The following is a 19312-nucleotide window of genomic DNA, read 5'->3' as shown; positions in this document are numbered from 1 at the left end:
TTGAGGGGATGAAAATATTTCATAGTTGTTGTTCACTACTTCCTATTGCATCATGTCAGGAGGCACATAGTGTTACACCCTGTGGTAATGTTAACATTATTCAGTGGGCTAACCTGATTCTTTAAGGTTGAAATATTTATCAATTTTTCTTGTTCTCAAGAACCACTTACCATCTTCCCAAACCTTTCAGATGACACAAGGTTGGTATATGACCTCTAATGCATTCTTCTCCGAGAAAAATAACACATTATCTCATACTTCTTAAGTCCTTTATCATTTTCCTCCAATTTCTCTAAATTTGGTATAATTTCTATTGAATTACAAAAGCCAAACTGACACAGTGATCAAATAAAGTTCTTTCTAGTAGAATTGTTTTATTTAGGATATCTGCATTTCAGATGTTTAAGGTTTTGTTCTTTTCCTGTCATACAGAATGGAAATGAAAATTTTCCCTGAAATACTCTGAAACTCTTATTAACTTTTTGAGTATTTCACTTTTATGAGTCATATGGTATATTTTGGAGGTATTTGTGTAAAAACCCAAAGCAGGTATTATTCTTTCCACACTAATAAAAAAAAAAAAAAATCAGTCCCAAAGTAATTCTTCAATATCTATTTCATCTCCTTAGGAGTGACTATATTAGGATACATGTTTATTCTACATGATGACTGTGTCTGATAAACCTGTACCTCTATTTAACCATTTTAAAATGGAGTACATATGGGCACCTGGGTGGCTCAGTCGTTAAGCAGCTGCCTTCGGCTCAGGTCGTGATCCCAGGGTCCTGGGATCGAGCCCCGCATCGGGCTCCCTGCTTGGCGGGGAGCCTGCTTCTCCCTCTCCCACTCCCCCTGCTTATGTTCCTGCTCTCGCTGGTGTCTCTCTCTGTCAAATAAATAAATAAAATCTTAAAAAAATAAAATAAAATAAAATAAATAAAATGGAGTACATATATTTAGCCAACTTACAGGAATCTTAATGACTATAAATGTAACTTTAAATAAATACCAGATTAATTTTAATGGCAGACTTGACCACTGGGGCTGTGGACATTTTTAAGAAAGCTATGGATTAATAGTATTTTACATGTCTCTAGTACGTTTTTTTATCCTTCATTATAAACATTGGGGAAACATACAGCTAAATACAGTAATACAAAGTGGTCAATAATCCAAAAGTGATTTGTGTTCATTTTGGAGTGGAATTTAGTATACATAATTAAAATTCTAGGAAATCGGGCACCTGGGTGGCTCAGTCGGTTAAGCGACTGCCTTCGGCTCAGGTCATGATCCTGGAGTCCCGGGATCAAGTCCCGCATCGGGCTCCCTGCTCGGCGGGGAGTCTGCTTCTCCCTCTGACCCTCTTCCCTCTCGTGCTCTCTCTCTCTCATTCTCTCTCCCTCAAATAAATAAATAAAATCTTTAAAAAAATAAAAATAAAAAAATAAAATAAATAAAGTTCTAGGAAATTATACCACTGCAAAACAATAAAGCCACCTTGGAAAGATCTGACCCTGGATGTGCATGTAAGCTGTCCCAAGCAATCATACCTGGCCCCTTATCTCTCCCGGGTATATTATTAAATTTTTTGAAATATAATTAAGCAGACTGGATGTTCTTCTTAAAATATTAACAGAAGAATTCTGTCAAATTAGAAAAATATGGTTAATCCACGTTAGGAAATTGTTTAGACCTACTTTTTCTTCTGTTAATCCTTTCCTGTTTTTCTTTCCTGAAAGCATTGTCTGGCGTAAAAAAGACTATACTCAACAGGTCCACCATTTGAACTACATTTTCAGGAGCATGAGATTGAAAACGAAAGGCAGCTGCTCCCTAAAATGAAGCTTTGAGCTCAGATTCAGACATCCCCCTTGAACAGCCTGTATTCCTTTTCGGAGGAGGCAAGGGTACCTCCCTGTAACTGCCTGGGAATGAGGATATTGCCCTGTCCTACATACCTTCAACTCAAGTGAGAAAAGACCTTTCCCCGCCTGGTTTAAGAGAATCAAAGGAAAAGTTCAGGAAGCCTTTCCATATATTTTGAGTACCCAGATTGTTTTTATGCCTAAGCCTTCTTTAATGTTTGGAGTAAAGTATCTGTTTTTCCATTGTGAATGTCAAGTTATGATCCAAAGTTTTTTTGCTACCCTAAAGTGAAGAGAGAATGTGTGTGTGTGTGTTTATAATTTTTTAGCTACTGGTTACTAGGTGATGCTGGTATAAATTCTGCTGTGGAACTAAGAATAAATAATTAGGCTTGCCTCCCTGTGTTGGAGCTCTAACTACATTTATATATTTAATAAACTAGAGTAAGAAAATTGTTCAGTTCATTTTAGTAATATAGAAAGTAGTGGGGACTATGAACTGGAGATTGAAAAAGTCTCTTCTTTGCAGCCAATAATTATTCTAAAATTAACCTCTGGTGGGGTACCTCGCTGGCTCAGCCGGTAGAGCCTGCGACTCTTGATCTCAGGGTTGTTAAGTTCGAGCCCCACATTAGGTGTAGAGAGTACTTTTTAAAAAAAAATTTTTTTTAATATAATAAACCTCTGGTCTAGACTATTCTTTGGAGGCTGGACTATTTCTACAACTTTGTTTTGAGGCCCATCTTAGGGTATATTCAGAATATGCAGGTTGTCCCTATAGTAGAATTCTAAAACTGATCTGTTCTTGAATTGCCTAATTGTCTTCCAGACTGAGGAGATTTAAGGGCCAATTCTAATCTTCTAGAGTTAAATTCAACCTATGAATGCCTCGGGGGCTTCTCAATGCAGTCTTGACGGCTCTTTGTAAAGTAGAATTAGACTGGCCTCTCATTCTTAATAAAAGTATGTACACTAGTGTGAAAATTGTCTGTGGCATACCATCTTATAGGTTAAGAATTGAGTTACAGAAATTGGCTTAGCAACTTGTCCTTAAATGTGACCCAGTAGAAAAGATTCTAATACAACTTTTTTTAACAGATAAACAGAGAAATAATCAAATTTACTTCTCAAATCACAACAAAATATTTAACTCTTTATTGGAAAATTCTGTTTGTCAAGAGGTATTTAAACTTGTCAGGATGGCCACAGCCATGGATTTATGTTTGGGTTATAGTAATCACCATAGGAAGAAGCCATAACGTAGAGGTTACAAATTGGTGGTAGCCCAGAGGCCATATCCAACCTCAGCAGATGTATTTGGTTTGGCTTGCATGGTATCTTTTTTAATATTAATTAGATGCCAATAACAAGAGGCTTCATATGAAAGTACAGATTTCATATTTCTTTTGGAATAAAATAGATGATCTGTGGAATCAGGCCCCCAAGTTGAGTAGCCTCACTGCTCACCCCTTAAAGCAGGATATATATTTTCTAATTCATCACAGTCCCAACACTTACTACTTTTTCCAAAACTATGCACTTCATTTATTTGCTTCCTGGTTGGCCCCTTTAAGCATTTGTGTTACCAGACATGCTGTATCAAAAGTGTTATCAAATTATTGACTTTCAATTCTGCATTGTATACATTCCTCCAAGAAAAGTTAGTGATCGAGCATCAGATGTAAATTTTCTAAACAATTACTAATACAAAGGCAAATGGCATAGAACATCATTCATGTATTCAGTGTATATTGAGTTATGCACCTTATGTAAGATTGAGAAACTTTTTTCTCAAGGAGCTCAATCTAGTCAGAGATATAGACCATGTGATAGGGATTAAGGAGTGTACTTGTGATGAGCACTGGGTGATGTATGGAAGTGTTGAATTACTATGTTATATACCTGAAACTAGTATTACACTGTATGCTAACCAATTGGAATTTAAATAAAAACTTTTTAAAAAAAGAAGCAGACCATGCCCATATTATTATGGTACAAGGTTAACTGTAGGTAATGACAGGAATTGGTGGGAGTTATGGGAGTTGGTGGCAGTCAGTCTTGACTGAGAAGATGAGGGCAGGTTTCATAATAGCAGCCCTTCAGTTGGGCCTCAGCAGTGAGTTTAGTTTCAGGAGGCCAAGACAGAAATGAACCCTGGTACCGTAGACAAAAAGTGGTCAGGGAACTGCTAGTAATTTGGTTCAGCAAGATAATAGTATGAGATAAGGTGATAAAAGAACGGAAGTCTCTCTAGTCTCTCTATTTTAGTCTGTGGAATTTAGACATTATTTGGGAGCAGTGCAATCTTTGGAAGTTTTGAATTAGAGGAGTTAACATTCTTGTAGTTCTACCTTGGAAGGTTAATCTGAAGCATTCAGTATGTAAGAAAGGCTTGCAAATGCTAGCTAGCTGGTGAGCAAACAAGACTTAACTAGGATTCTTCAAATGGGTCGGATGAGAGGGAGTAGAATCTACATTCAAATGGGAATATATAGGTGGAAAAATAATAAGGAGGTTAAAATTGGTGGGATTTGGCAACTGATCAGAGAGAACACTGAAATTGTAGCCTGTATTGGTAAACAATAAAAAATCCTAAACAACTTTTTACCTTATACTTTATAATTAAGGCTGATGAATGATTACAGGCACAGGTTTGTCTGTGCCATTAGATACTCAGTTTGCTTTCATATTTCAGAGACAACTCATCATCCAAAATTTAAATACCTGTTCAATTATGCTAAGAAAACAAAACAAAACTACCCACACAGCCAAGCAATGCAGAGGAGAAACTGACTTATCAGCCATTTTGTTTCATCTCTGTTTTGTTCTTCGTTTTATGTTGGCCAAGGAGAGATAGTGACAGTCTAACCAATACAAGATGTCTTCCTCAAATAACCTAGTTTTTTTCTTTTCTTTTTTTTTTTTTAAAGTAGGCTCCCCACTGGGCGTAGAGCCCAATGCAGGGATTGAACTCAAGACCCTGAGATCAAGACCTGCGCTGAGATCAAGAGTCAGAAATTTAATGGACTAAGTCACCCAGGCACCCCTCAAATAACCTAGTTTAAAAAAAACTGTTTTGGGGTGCCTGGCCAGCTGGCTCAGTCAGTAGAGCATCTGACTCTTGATCTCAGGGTCAGGAGTTCAAGCCAACTGTTGGGTGTAGAGACCACTTAAATAAATAAAACTTTAAAAAAAAAAACTTTAAAAACAACAACTGATGGCAAAAATAAAAAATCCTTATAAAATCACATTGCCTATCAACTAACATTTTCATGCCAGTGTTCCTGAAGATACTCTTGTAACAGAAAAGCTTTTTGTGGTACTAGAAAAATGTACTTTTTTTTTTGTAATTCTCTGGTAACTTTGCTCTTGAGTCTATCTTCCTCAGCACATCTGAGTATGGTAGTGTGAATATAAGAATCTAAGTTTAATTGGTCCATGCTACACATCGATTTATGCTTTACAAGTTTGATATGCTGAATGCAGGAAACCTTCCAAAATAAATACATGGAAATAATTTTTTATCCCACCTGTATCAGTGACTTAGTTTTCTTATTCTGCCCTAGATACAAGTGAGGCAGTCTACCAAAGAACTTTTAAAAATAAATGAATAATGGGAATAAATAGTTGCCCTGTTTCCATTGTCTTCCAAAAATGGTAACTGGATTACTGGTAGGCTGGCAAATATTGCACATCTCTGGGGTCACATTGGGCTGCCCTGGTTTTATGAGGAAAGCCCCAAGGTAAGCATTGGAGGTAAGATAGATATTTGATATAATAGTGATTTTAGGGATGAGAGTCTCTTAGGCATCCTCTCGCCCACTCTGCTAACACTAGAACGCAGGAACTCAGTAGTAATCCTGGATCAGTAGCATTAAAGCCACTAATAGTGGCTCATTAAATATTTGTGCTTGACCTGCTGGAGTTATTGCAAAACCTTACTGAGACCCTGGAACTCCAGCTTTATTTGTAGGTAAGTTTATGTGAAGACAGGTAACCGAGGGGAAGTGCTGCTTCTTGATTCCAAACTGGACACATCTCTTTTTGTAATATCATGTCCTTTTTTGTACCATAAAATCACTGCAGCAAGTAGCCTGTCAGACTGAACTCTGAATCATATAGTTGTTTCCAAATTTGTGTGCACTTTACTCTTTTTGTCTTTTTCTTTTTTTTGTGGTTCTTTTATTGTTATGTTAATCACCATACATTACATCATTAGTTTTTGATGTAGTGTTCCATGATTCATTGTTTGTGCATAACACCCGGTGCTCCATTCAATACGTGCCCTCTTTAATACCCATCACCAGGCTGACCCATCCCCCCACCCCCCTCCTTCTTGAAAGCAAAATTTTTATTACAAATGTACTTCTGTATAACAGATTCTAATAAATTATTTCTCTTTAGCATACAAACGGCTAGATGGTTCGACCGAATGCTGTAATAATCACAGCCTCACGGATGTGTGCTTTTCATACAGAAATAACTTTAATAAGCGTTTGGTGAGTTGTCCCTGAAGCAGTCTTGTTTGTCTGATATAATTTTTACAAAATAATCATATAGAACTAAAATGGAGTCTATGAAAATTTTACTTTTTGCTTTGTGTCGTTTTATTAAAATTTCTACATTTCACTTGTCACATTTCATCTGAGAATCTTTAACAATTTATAGCTGTAATATCTTATTTGGCCGAAGTGGAATACTTGAATCTAATTTATAGTAGGTGCACATAAATGGCATTTCTTCTATATGAATTTTGTTCCTTTTATGCTCTGTGACATAAAAGATATTAAAGAGCTGTAACTTTCTGGTTTTCTTGTTATAAATTATTGACTAATTAATATTTTGTTCATAGCACACATGTTTACCTGCCCGGAAAGCAGTTGAAGCCACACAAGTTTGTAGAACCAATAAAGATTGTAAAAAAAGTTCAAGTTCAAGTTTCTGTATAATACCTTCTTTGGAAACTCATACTCGCTTAATAAAAGTGAAACATCCACCTCAAATTGATATGTTGTATGTAGGCCATCCACTGCACCTTCACTACACAGGTGAGTATTTATTGTGGGGCGACCCTCAGAAGATCATTAAGATGCCATATATTCTCCATGGTAGAAACTCAGTACAAATCCTGTGTTAATTTTATTTATTATAAATGTGACCACTTTTCAAAGTCTTATTACCTTGTTAAGCGTTGCATGAAATTTACCATTAGGAAAATAATCTGAATTTATGAAGCAAGATGGAGCTGAATCCCATGTCTGCCTATGGAGAGTGATGTATTTTCTTTTCACCACCGTTTATGCCCAAGTCACATAGATGATTTCTCAGATGTTCTCTGAGAGTTTACTAAATCTATCCAAGCTCCCAAAAACAGTGGCAAGAGCAACATACCCCAGAGAATGCCAAGAGTCATCATAAGACTATAATTTGTGTATAACACATGAATTTTATATGAATATAATTTTCAAAACTGGGCCACCATAATTGTTTTAACAGTGGCTACATGATTGGACTAAATAGATAGCTTCTCCATATGGCTGAAGATCGTATGGTCCAACTCATTTTGTTGTACAAGAATTTTTTAAGTTCCTTTTTTTGTAACAGTTGTATTGAAATATAATTCACGTACCATATATTTGACCCTTTTAAAGTATACAATTGAAGAGTTTTTAATATATTCAGAGTTGTGCCACCATCACCAAATCTAGTTCTAGAATATTTTCATCACCCCAAAAAGAAACCTCATATCCATTAAGCAGTCAGTTCTTATTTCTCCCCAAACCGCCCCCCCACCTCTTGGCAATCACTAATCTACTTTCTCTTTCTGTAAGTTTGCCTGTTCTGCACATTTCATATAAGTAGAATATTTTGTGACTGACTTCTTTCACTTAGCATAATGTCTTTAAGGTTCATCCATGTTGTAGCATGTGTCAGTATGTTCTTCCTTTTTAGGGCCAAATATTCCATTCTATGAACATACCACATTCTCTTTATTCACTCATCAGTTGATGAACATGTAGGTCTTATGTTACTCTTTAAAAGGCTCTCCCATTGCTTTATAGGCATATCCTGAGATACAACCTGGGTCATTCTTCTTATTTATTAATAGTTATAGTGATTATGATTTTAAGGTTATATCTCTTTGATGGATAAGGACTCTTGATAAATTCTGGCATAGTTTTTAAGTCAGTCTCTGTATTTAGTAGTCATACTTGGTATATAGTCAGTTTTATCTTATTCTCACCTCCAAATATAAGTGCACACTGGGACATGAATTTCTGTATTCCACTATATTTATTAGGTGTTCTAGAATAATTGTTTTTATATGCGGGGCATATACGCTGCCTGCATATGTCTGGGAAGGGCTTTCTCAACCAATTTAATAGGCTAGCCTAATTTTTGACCATATGGAAAAATTTTTATAATACTGTTGCTTATCTGTGTGAACAATATTCATTATTCCTTGTTTTTCTTTTTTTAGTGAGCATCACCAGTTTTATCCCACGTTTCAACTTTCTAAGCATAGATCTGCCTGTGGTTGTGGAGACATTTGTCAAGTATCCTTTCTGGTGTGAAGAATGTTTTTATAAGTGTTACTTGGAACATGATCAGGCTTACCTTGAATAGAGCATGCATAGACCTTACAGGTACCTATTGATTGCTAACAACTAAGAAGGAGACTTTAAAGTTGAAAAAGATCAGATTGTACCTAGGAGGGAAGAAGTCATGGGAGAGAGATGGATCGGGGAAGGAGAAAAGTTAAGATATGGAAGGAAGGGAACCCAGCCTATAAACTGAGAGTTGAATTTACAGATCTAAGACCCTTTAGTAAGTTTATAAAGAATGAAAGCTTCAGTTACTACCACGGTGATGAATTCTGCCCCTTCTGAGCCTGTTAGCTCTGACTAAATGGAGGAATGATTAAGGGAGATCGACCTGGTTTCCACTATTAAAATAGCAATTCAGAGGACAAAATCTTGTGTTCTTTAGCATATTCAGTTTGAATATAAAACTTGGTTTTTTAAAATTCATCATTATGAAGAATCTGAACAAACCAAACAATTTGTAAGGGTTCTTTATTTTTGTCACTTTTTTTTTTTTTTTTTTTTTACTTTCTAGATTTTAAGTTTATTTCTAAGCATGGATCTTTTTGTTTTTTTTTAGTTCCAGTGTAGTTAACATTACAGTGTTATATTCGTTTCAGGTGCACAATACGTATTTTTGTCGCTTTTAAATCACTTTCATTTCCTTCCTCAATAATTTGCAAAAAAATGAAAGGGAAAACAAATGAGCAGCTACTGAAAAGTATGTACAATCAAGATTGTAACCTTATAGATAATAGTAAAATAGAGTTGAAGCAGCCAAAATCTTTATGTTTCCTAAGATAAGTTAATACTCTGTAAGGATCAAAAAGTGATTTTCCCTTATCTCTAATTGCTTCCACATTCCTTTCCCTCCTTGTGTCATTAGAGGATTACAAAGACTCCATCTTCCTCTGAGTTTGCTATAGATTGCCTTCGTTTATAAATGGTTGTCCTTTTATTTTTCTAGTCAAGGTTTTTGAGCTTTGAAATAATATAAATAATTTGTTTGAAACAGTAGAGATCTGGGGTGCCTAGGTGGCTCAGTCAGTTGAGCGGCCAGCTCTTGGTTTTGGCTCAGGTCATGGTCTCAGGGTTGTGGGATCAAGCCCCTCATGGGGCACCTTGCTCAGCAGGAAGTCTGCTTCAGGATTCTCTCTCTCTCCCCCTCTGCCCCTCCCCCCTGCTCACCCAGGTACCCTTACTCACTCTAAAATAAATAAATAAATAGATCTTTTTAAAAATAAATAAATACCAGAATCTAAGAAGGCATATCCTGTACTGGTGGGCAGAAATTTAAAGAAAGGAGGGAAGTCAACTATGATCTCAAATGCAGTCCTAGTAAAATATCTTCTTCTGACTATTAGATATGTGTTTTCCACTCAGACTTCACAGTCGGCTCCTTAACTCATTTTAACCAGGTACCTGATTTCCCTCTCAGGAGCTCTAGCTATTGTTAATGCAGTGCCCTGCTTTGCTTTGGATGGTCAGTGGATTTTAAACTCTTTCCTAGATGCTACCCTTACCTCAGTGATTGGAGACAATGATATCAAAGATCTGATAGGATTTTTCATCTTGCTTGGTGGTAGTGTACTTTTGGCTGCCAACGTGACCCTGGGACTCTGGATGGTTACAGCACGGTAATATTTGCACTCATCTTGCAGAATGATGCTTCATATGAAATAGAAAGCATTTCCTTAAAATTATATTTTAACCAACGACTTTAAGCTCCTCCTGTATCAGAATATCCAAACTCTGGGATGGGGGATAAACAGAAGGAATGAAAGGCATAGTCTCTGACTACATCCGACTTTTAAAGACTGAACTTAACCAACTTCAGATGCTTGTGGAACAATTTCTAAGCAAGTGAAAATTCATGTTAAACCATTTTGTGTGACTACATATCATATTGCAGTAGTGTAAAGGAGAACTGAATTGGGTGGAATTAATCGGGGAAAACTTTTTGAAAAAGCATCATTAATCCAGATTTGAAGAAGACCAGACTCTGGCCAAGTGGAAGGGTGAGCATTTTCTTGGCCTATATCTCTTGACCTTTTTCTTAGTTTGAAAAGTATTTTAAGATTTATTGGTATATTATTTTGTACTCTGACAACTGAGGTCTGATTACAATTAATAAAATTCTATAAAGGAATCTGCTAACATGAAAGGGAAAATCTTTGTCAAATGATACCAAATAAGTGAACAAAGTAGGAAGTAGGGCTTACAGTGATAAATGCCTTGCCCCACAAGAGTTGCCTCTTTGATAATGTGTCCCCATACGCTCCTAAAGCAGCACTGTGTTCTGACATTCAGACTGAGCTACAAGAAGTATCTTCCACTTGCAGCATGTGGGTTGAGGAAGTTAAAGTTGAGCGTGAGAACTGAGCTTGGTCTTCTAACAGATCACGAGGCAGATCTGCTGCAGTCCTGGTTACCATTCTCTACAGAGCTCTGAAGCTCGGAGCCTTTCCAGGGTAGACGTTTTCTCTGTGCTGCTGGGGTTATCTGGGGCCTAGGTCGTGGGTTCCTGTCTTCAAGGAGCAACTACCTTAAGCTCTCAACCATACTCTGTCCTCACCAGCAGCTTCTGTGTTTCTCTGTAGTGAGTAATTAAACACCCAGTCCTTGTTTTCCATCTTTCTCCCAAGCTACCTCTGTGGGTCCACAGAAGACTTGGTAGTACAGTGAGAATGGCCACACGTGAGTACAGACGTGGACTTGCCAGGGCCCGGGAACTGCCTCTTGAGCCCAAAAGAGCCCTGAGTAGTTCGAGGTCTTTTGGACTGGAGCTGGAGCCCTGGAAGATCCAGGAAGTCACCAGGCCACTGTGAACTCTTGGTCTTCTAAGTGTCTGAGCGTGCTGTTTTTTGATGAAAAATATGTGCTTCCCTCATACACTCAAGCACATTAACAACTGTGTACCCAACTTTTTCACTAAGTGAGGCATTCCATGGGGTTCACCTTTTTCTGATCATTGAGCTGCTCTTAGGCAATAAAGGTTTTTAATCATTTTTAAGAAACTCTTTAGACTGTATGCAAGTTTGCCTGCCTTCTTAAATAGAAATTATTTATTGAGTATAATGTTAAGATTTTATTAATGACTTGAGGTCATCATTTAAACCATACAAGTTATTCGTTTATCCCAGAAAAAAGGTGGTGGTTCTATTCTTAGGTAGATAGTCATTCAGGATCAAAGTCTTAGCAGAGAGCTCAGACCTGGTTTAGGTAGTAGAGCTTGGGGAATGCCATGAAATACTTGCATAATTAATTTGATTACATGAACTATGCAGTTTACTAATGAATATGTCGTATATGTGCAGATCAGTTTTTTAAAACAGAGAAGAACTTAAATAGAGGAACTCCGACCCATTAACTTCTTTTTCTGGGTGGAAAAAACAACAACAACTGTAACAACAACAACCAAACACCTCATTTTCTTGTAGCATTTGAACATCTTGGTCTCTTGCTTCATAGGGTCAGGCTTTGAGAACCACTCCTATTAGGATAATGAGCAGATCAATCGCATTTGTATAGAAATGGCCTCATCGTGTAAAAAAGGAAATGTTGTCGTCTCTTCAGCTTGATTGTGGGCACTTCTAGAGCAAGGACCATGCCATATTCATCTTTGCATCCCTGGCACAGTGCATGAGACATCATAAATACTTAAACGTGGTTGAATGGATGATGAATAGTGGTATTTATGGATTAGAAAAGCATGTTTCTATTTAAGTAAGCTATGAATAGTATTATTGAATATTTACTGTAAATATATGTTAACAAAACAATAACTTGGAAGGTCTTTGTGTCCCTAGTATATTATTATCTTCATGAAAATAATCCATTTTGGTTACTGTAGAGCAATTAGAAAAATGAATTACATTTGAAGAAAATGTGCTTTCTGTGTTGTCATGTTCAACAGTACAACTTTACTTTCAGTGTTCCTACTCTATGTTGTTTACATTTTCAACAGTTTTTTTTTAAATCACCTACAATATGTAAAGAACGTATATATTCTTTTCATCTCAGTTTGAAAAGACATGCGTTAAACTTGACCTTTTGATGATCGCTCTTATAGGGTCATTGTCTTCTATTCTAACAGCAAATTTTAAACAAGCACTTCATGGATACATGGCTTTCAGTCATCAGTTTGTCCTATGGTATTTATTGAATGTCCACATACTAATTGATGGTGCACAGGTATTTTTTTCTACAGATCTTTCGACTGTGCTGTAATTCATTCTTAGTATTCAAGTTGAAGATACCAAGATACCATAGTTGCTGGCATTTGATGTTTAGCAATAAAAGAATAAATGTGTACCAGCACTCTATGTTTTATCATATTTATGTGTTGTCTTTTTTAAAAAAACTATTCTATCAAAAGTGTTCCCTTTACATACAGTATGATCTTTGTTGTTTTCAATTCTTGTTTCTAAAAGCAGCCTTCACTTTTTCACTCAAGCAGTCCTTATATGAAAGTTGTTGCTGGCCACAGAAAGAGGCCTTTTTTTTTTTTTTTAAGATTGTATTTATTTATTTGAGAGAGAGAGCTCAAGCAGTGGGGAGAGGGAGAAGCAGGCTCCCCACTAAGCAGGGACCCTGACTTGGGGCTCAATCCTAAGACCCTGGGATCATGACCTGAGCCGAAGGCAGACACTTAACTGACTGAGCCACCCAGGTGCCCCAAAAGAAGTCTTTTTTAAACAAGATTCCTGAGCTCTTACTAGTGTTTTGGAAATGGCCTGTTTATGGATGAAGAAAGAGGACTATCACGTTTCCTTTCAATAGTGTCTGACAGAAGTCTTCTCTAAGTTAGTCTGTTTCTTAGGAATTCATGGAAAAGTATTTCAACTCTGACATTTGGTTCGTCTTGACCTTTTGCTCTAGCACTTCCTCCCTTGTCCACAGGGCCAGCCTCAATCTCTCTCTCCCTCTCTTTTTCTCTCTTCCCCTCCCACTCTCTCTCTCTTTCCCTCTCTATGCCACCCATCCCCCCTCCACACACACACACACACACATAGGCACATAATCTCTTTCTAGATTACCTAAAATCCAGATAAAATAGGCTGGAAATTTAGCCCAAATCCTGATTGGCTAGCATCATTCCACGCCTCCTTTTTGCCTCTGATCCCATTCTACTACAGTTAAGAGCCACAAGACTAGATGACTGATTATCTAAACCACTTTTTTTTAGCAGCTTGAGATAGAATTAAATACCATAAAATTCACCTGTTTAATGTGTACAATTCCACTGTAAACTCTTTTTCTTTTAATGACTACTCAAACAATAGTATACATCGGCTTTAGTATAATCTAACCTTTTAAGCAAATGAGCATGTGATAAAAGACTGGGAAGAAAGAAAATGTTTCATTTATTTCACAGCTTTTAACTCTGAAGTGGTTTTCAGTACTGGAATAGAGTTGAATAACAAATCATTTTTAAGGGTAAGCATGTAGAGGGGCGCCTGGCTGGCTCAGTCAGTAGAGCACGCAGCTCTTGATCTCGGGGTTGTGAGTTCAAGTCCCATGTTGGGTGTAGAGATTACTTAAAGATAAAATCTTTAAAAAAACAAAAAAAGGTAAAGCATGTGATTGGCACCTTGGGTGGCTCAGTCGGTTAAGCATCTGACTCTTGATTTTGACTCAGGTCATGACTCAGGGTTGTGAGATCGATCCCCATGTTGGGCTCTGCACTGGGTGTGGAGCTTGCTTAAGAGTCTTTCTCTCTTCCTCACCCTCTGCCCCTCCCCCCCCCAAAGAAGATAAAGCATGTGGATATATTTTCTTTGAGACAATATGCCTTTTTAATCGGTGTATTTGCAAGCTACTCTTGCTGTTTCGGCCATACTAATTTGAATAATTCATTGTATATTTTATCAGACCATGGTAAATGAATTCAATGAAAGGAAAGTCTCTATTTCAAAACCTAATACCACAATAGATTATACTCAGGGTGGAGGTAGGGAAAAAATGGTTAAAGGAAGCTGCAATTCTAATTACCAAGCAGGTGATATTGCCTAATTTCCCATTGAAGAGAGACAAAAACATCCTTATAGCTTAGTTTTATTTAGCTAAAGATTGAAGGATATTCAATAATTGTCCCTTCTTATTAACTGACCATTTCTCAAATTTTTCTACTGATGTGCTCCTGACACCTTAGAGAAGGGGAAAAACTCAGAAAGATCTAAGAGTAGAACCCTGTAATTGGCTTCCATCCTACAAAATTGAAGTCTTGCTTTATCTTAAATTTATGTAAATTTTACACTCAGTCAAGTATCATAAAGCCAGTTCTCTTAAAGATATGAAACTCTAAACTGTGAAAGAATTAGGTGCTAAGAATATTAATATTTTTTTCATATGTCCCTAAAACACATCGGTAGTAGTTTATAACAGCTGGTCTGTAGACTAGTGACAGTCTATGATGGTATTTTTGTCTATTTCTAGTGAAATGAGAAAAATATGTTATATCTAATTACAAAATAAGGAAAATGTATTTGTGTTGTTATAAGGTGCCTGCTGTCCTTTATCAAGAAGCTCTCCTTTATTTGGATTATGGAAACACATACATAAGTTCACTTAGCCCTTCTAGATTGCTCTGCAGAATGTCTCTCTAACTGACCCTCATCAGCAAGGCATTAGGGTTCCATATTTCCCCATGCCCTTACCTCCCCCTGAATTGTCTGACTTTTCATTGGGTGCAAAATGGCATTTCCTTTTAATTTGCATTTCTCAGATTAATAAAGTTGCGCATCCATACACTTGTTTAGCCGCTTAGATTTTTCGTTTTGCCAGTTGCTTATTGATACCCTTTGCCGGGTTGTCCATTGAGTTTACTAAATTTTTCTTATTGATCTGTAAGAATTTTTTGTATATTCTAGATTAGGAGTCAACAAACTGCTGCCTGCAAGCCAAATCCTGCTCACCACCTATTTGTGTAAAGAAGGTTTTCTTACAACATAGCCACATTCAGGGGCGCCTCGGTGGCTCAGTCTGTTGAGCCTCTGACTCTTGACTTTGGCTTAAGTCGTTATCTTGGGGTCTTGGGATCAAGCCCCTCTTTGGGCTCCACACTCATTGGGGAGTCCGCTGGAGATTCTGTCTCTCCCTCTGCTCCTCCCCCTGCCCTTTCTCTCTCTCTGAAATAAATTAATCAATTTTTTTAAAAAAGAACACAGCCACATTCATTCATTTATATATTGTGTATGGCTGCTTCCATGCTACAACAGCAGAGTTGAGCAGTTGCAAGAAAGAACGTATAACCCCCAAAGCCTAAAATATTTACTATCTAACTGTTTACAGAACAGCCCATGTTCTAAATATCAATCTCTTGTCCATTTTATTTTATTTTATTATTATTTTTTTAAGATTTTATTTATTTGACAGAGAGAGACACAGCGAGAGAGGGAACACAAGCAGGGGGAGCGGGAGAGGGAGAAGCAGGCTTCCCGCTGAGCAGGGAGCCCGACGCGGGGCTCCATCCCAGGACCCTGGGATCATGACCTGAGCCGAAGGCAGACGCTCAACAACTGAGCCACCCAGGCACCCCTCTCTTGTCCATTTTAGATGTTGCAAATAATTTTTACCAGCCTGTCACCCATTTATAAGTTTTATTTATGAGGTTTTGTTGTTGAACGAGTATCTTTAGTTTGATATAGTCAAATCCATTAATTTTTTTATTGTTTTCATGAATCATTTTGATTCATTCACTGAAAAAGTGCTGTCCTATCCCAAAGTCACAATAACATCCTACACTTTCTTCTATTTGCTTTAGAGTTGTACTTTCACAATGAGATCTTTGATTTCTAGAATATATGGTGGGAGGTAGGAAATCCAGGTTCCAGGTTTATTTTTCTATGTAGCATGAACTATTTTTAAAATAGATATAACAGTATTTTCCTTTTTAAGATTGTTAAAGCAGTTTACATGAAATTCTTAATATGGTGCCTGGCATATTCAAGATATTATGTACTTAAATTACTTATTTTCATAATGCAGAATTATGACATAAATTTTCCCTGATATCCCTGATCACAGTGGTGTCAGATCCTGCCTCCTTTTGATATGCCTTCTTGGCTTCCACTGTCGTCAGGCTCGCTCTGGTTGTCCAGAATGTCTTCCAGGCCTTGACCCTTTTAAATAGTTCTTCCTCCAATTAAAATGAACCAAAAATCATAATACTTAAGGTATTGGCTAAAGATTTTGCTCACTGAAACTATTCAAAATAACCTGTGTTTGTGGGTATGGGTATTGATACCAGCCAGGCACCCCTGAATATGACATAATTAACCAACCCCTATTATTTCCAGTTTTGCAATGTTATAAACAAAGCAGTGAGGAATATACTTATAACTAAATCTTTTTGCATATCTATGATTTTTTGGATAATTCTAGAAACTCTTAAGATAATCTTAAAAGAAAAATTACTTTCTTGAAATGTGAACGTTTTATATATACATATCGCCTTGTTGCATTTACATTTTTTTCTCTTAATTGGATATGCAAACAGCATCCCATTTTAATTTGCATTTCTTTGTTTAGAAAAAAAGTTAAACATTTTTAAATGTATTTATTGGCCATTGTGTTATTTTTGTTTATTCCCATCCTTTGCCCATTTTTCCTGGGAGTGATTATCGTCTTACTGCTTTTCATCATAAGCTCAGCTCTGCCATTTGATTTGTTACACGTGAATAAATTAAAACCTCATTTAAGTATAATGCTAATGCTTATTTTTATGTTTTTATATATCATGATCTGTTAAGCTTTGCCTTATGTTTTCCACCTTTGGTGAAATGTTTTCAAAGTCTTCTCAAGATTTTATAAATATTCACGAACATTTTATGATCATTTTATGACTTCATTTTTTCAAATATTATAATCTTTAATTTACATGCAAGGTATTTTGATGTTGGTGCAAAGTAGGAATATAATCTTGTGTTTTGTTATCCCTAAATGATTAGCCAGTCATCTCAAAGGAGATGGTTAGTCTTAAGAGCTATTTCATGCCAGCCAGGAGGAGACATAAATTTATATCCTTTTGAGAGAATGGTTATAATAAGTGAAATTATCTCTCATTTAATGAACCATTCTTATTTATATAGGAGGCAGCTATTTATTATTTACTTTTTCAGTTCAGTAATACAGTGAATTGAGAATATGTCTTGTACTTTGACAAGAGTCCTTAAATCATTTTTTTCCCTAAGGTGTTTTTAGTTTTATTGAAATAGTGTTTCTCATTCCTAAGCAATATAGATTAGCAATCTGGAGATTATCCTTAATTATATCATTATCTAAAAGTACTGTCTTCATCAACGTCTTAATTGAAATATTTTTTTGCTTCTTAGATTTTCAAGCTTTAATTCCTCTCTCTGTGGATTGTTTAATATTAGTCTTTAAAGGTTTAAAAAAAGATCTGTCTTTGAAATAGATGTCCTGATTTTAAAGTAAGTATCTTCTCTTCATCTGTTTTAATTATATAATGATTTAAGTTTGGAACACTGCATTCCTTGATTACATGTTCAAATATATGCATTTTTAATCATAATTTAAAATCATGAAAATAAGAGGTAATGAGGATACTATGAATTTGCATTTTATTTCTTATAAAGTTTGAGCAAGTGTGCTTTTTTCCCCATTTAAAATGTTTTTCTTCTGAGATCATTGTAGTTGGTTTTTAAATTTGCCAAATTTTAGAATATGACTCTTGTAAATATGCTACTCTAGGAGATGGTTATTGGATTTAAAAGTTTCCATTTTTCTTGCTTAACCCCATTCTGTAGTCACTAGAACTGATAGAAATATTCTTTCATTCATTTAAGAAATATTTATTGCATACTTACTATGTTCTTGGCACTGTTCTGGGCTCCAGGGATATAGCAATAAATAAGACAATTTTTCTTTTTTGTATTTTGTAAGGAAAAAAACTATTTATTTTTAAAACAATAAATATATGCTAAGCATTACTAAGTGTTGCAGGCATGGGGTGGCAAGAGATTAAGCCAAGAAGGTTAGCAGAGGCCAGGTCTTAGAAATATGTTATGGACTTTAGTCTAATTGCAAATGGGAAGTCACTGGAAGTCTCAAGCAAAAGAGTGACATAATCACATTTGCATTTTGGTGGATCACCTTGACTAAGGATAAAGGATAGATTGGAGGGAGGCAAGTCTGGAGGCAAGGAAATTGGTTAGGAGACGATTTCACTAATCTTGGCAAGAGGTGATGGTGATATAAAATAGATGGTGACAGTAGAGGTTGAAAGAGAGAGAACAAATCAAAAGTAGGATCCACTATATTTGATGGTTTCATGTGGTTTAGATTCAGGAAGGAGTCAAGAGGACTTCAGGTTTCTGGCTTGGACAATTGAATGGTGGCTAGGAAACATCAGAAAAGGAGCAGTTCAATTTGGAACTCTTGAGTTTGACGGCCTGGGAGAACTTCAAGTGGTTTGTTGGACATACAGGTCTGGAACTCTGTAGAAATTAGTTGGAGACACCATGTACAAGCTGATTTACCACAAATATGTAATTAAACCCATGGGAGTGGATCGTCTAGGGAGAGAAGGAAAGGGAAAGGAAAGAGAAGGTATCCTAGGATAAAGCACTCAAGAACACCAGCTTTTAGGTAAAAAGGATACAAGGAAGAGGAAAAATGAACTTTAGAAAATTAGGAGGAAGGGGCGCCTGGGTGGCTCAGTTGGTTAAGCGACTGCCTTCGGCTCAGGTCATGATCCTGGAGTGCCGGGATCGAGTCCCACATCGGGCTCCCTGCTCAGCGGGGAGTCTGCTTCTCCCTCTGACTCTCTTCCCTCTCGTGCTCTCTCTCAAATAAATAAATAAATAAATAAAATCTTAAAAAAAAAAAATTAGGAGGAAA

General features: G+C 36.6%; 1 protein-coding gene across 3 annotated transcripts in view; it reads left to right on the top strand.

The window, feature by feature from the left end:
* Positions 1 to 17869, top strand: part of MBTPS2 (membrane bound transcription factor peptidase, site 2) — a 44340-nt gene extending 26471 nt beyond the window's left edge. Inside the window, exons 8-12 of one of the 3 annotated variants that reach the window (XR_015769486.1) lie at positions 6270 to 6364; positions 6718 to 6913; positions 8347 to 8422; positions 9868 to 10467; positions 17785 to 17869. Coding sequence is in view for 1 of the 3 variants with exons in the window: in XM_028122599.2 (XP_027978400.1) it covers positions 6270 to 6364; positions 6718 to 6913; positions 8347 to 8422; positions 9868 to 10090 (590 nt within the window). In the remaining 2 variants the exon portion in view is untranslated. Of the gene's footprint in view, positions 1 to 6269; positions 6365 to 6717; positions 6914 to 8346; positions 8423 to 9867; positions 12787 to 17784 lie in introns of those variants that run through there. The other 2 variants (XR_003612196.2, XM_028122599.2) reach the window with 2 other exon arrangements.
* Positions 17870 to 19312: the final 1443 nt, after the last annotated feature.

This window comes from Eumetopias jubatus, unplaced genomic scaffold (genome assembly GCF_037043125.1).
Source record: "Eumetopias jubatus isolate StellerSeaLion01/CBP00866 unplaced genomic scaffold, mEumJub1_p1.0 scaffold_11, whole genome shotgun sequence".
NCBI lineage: Eukaryota > Metazoa > Chordata > Mammalia > Carnivora > Otariidae > Eumetopias > Eumetopias jubatus.
Note: the sequence above shows the minus strand (reverse complement) of the source record. Positions and strands in the feature narration are given on the sequence as shown.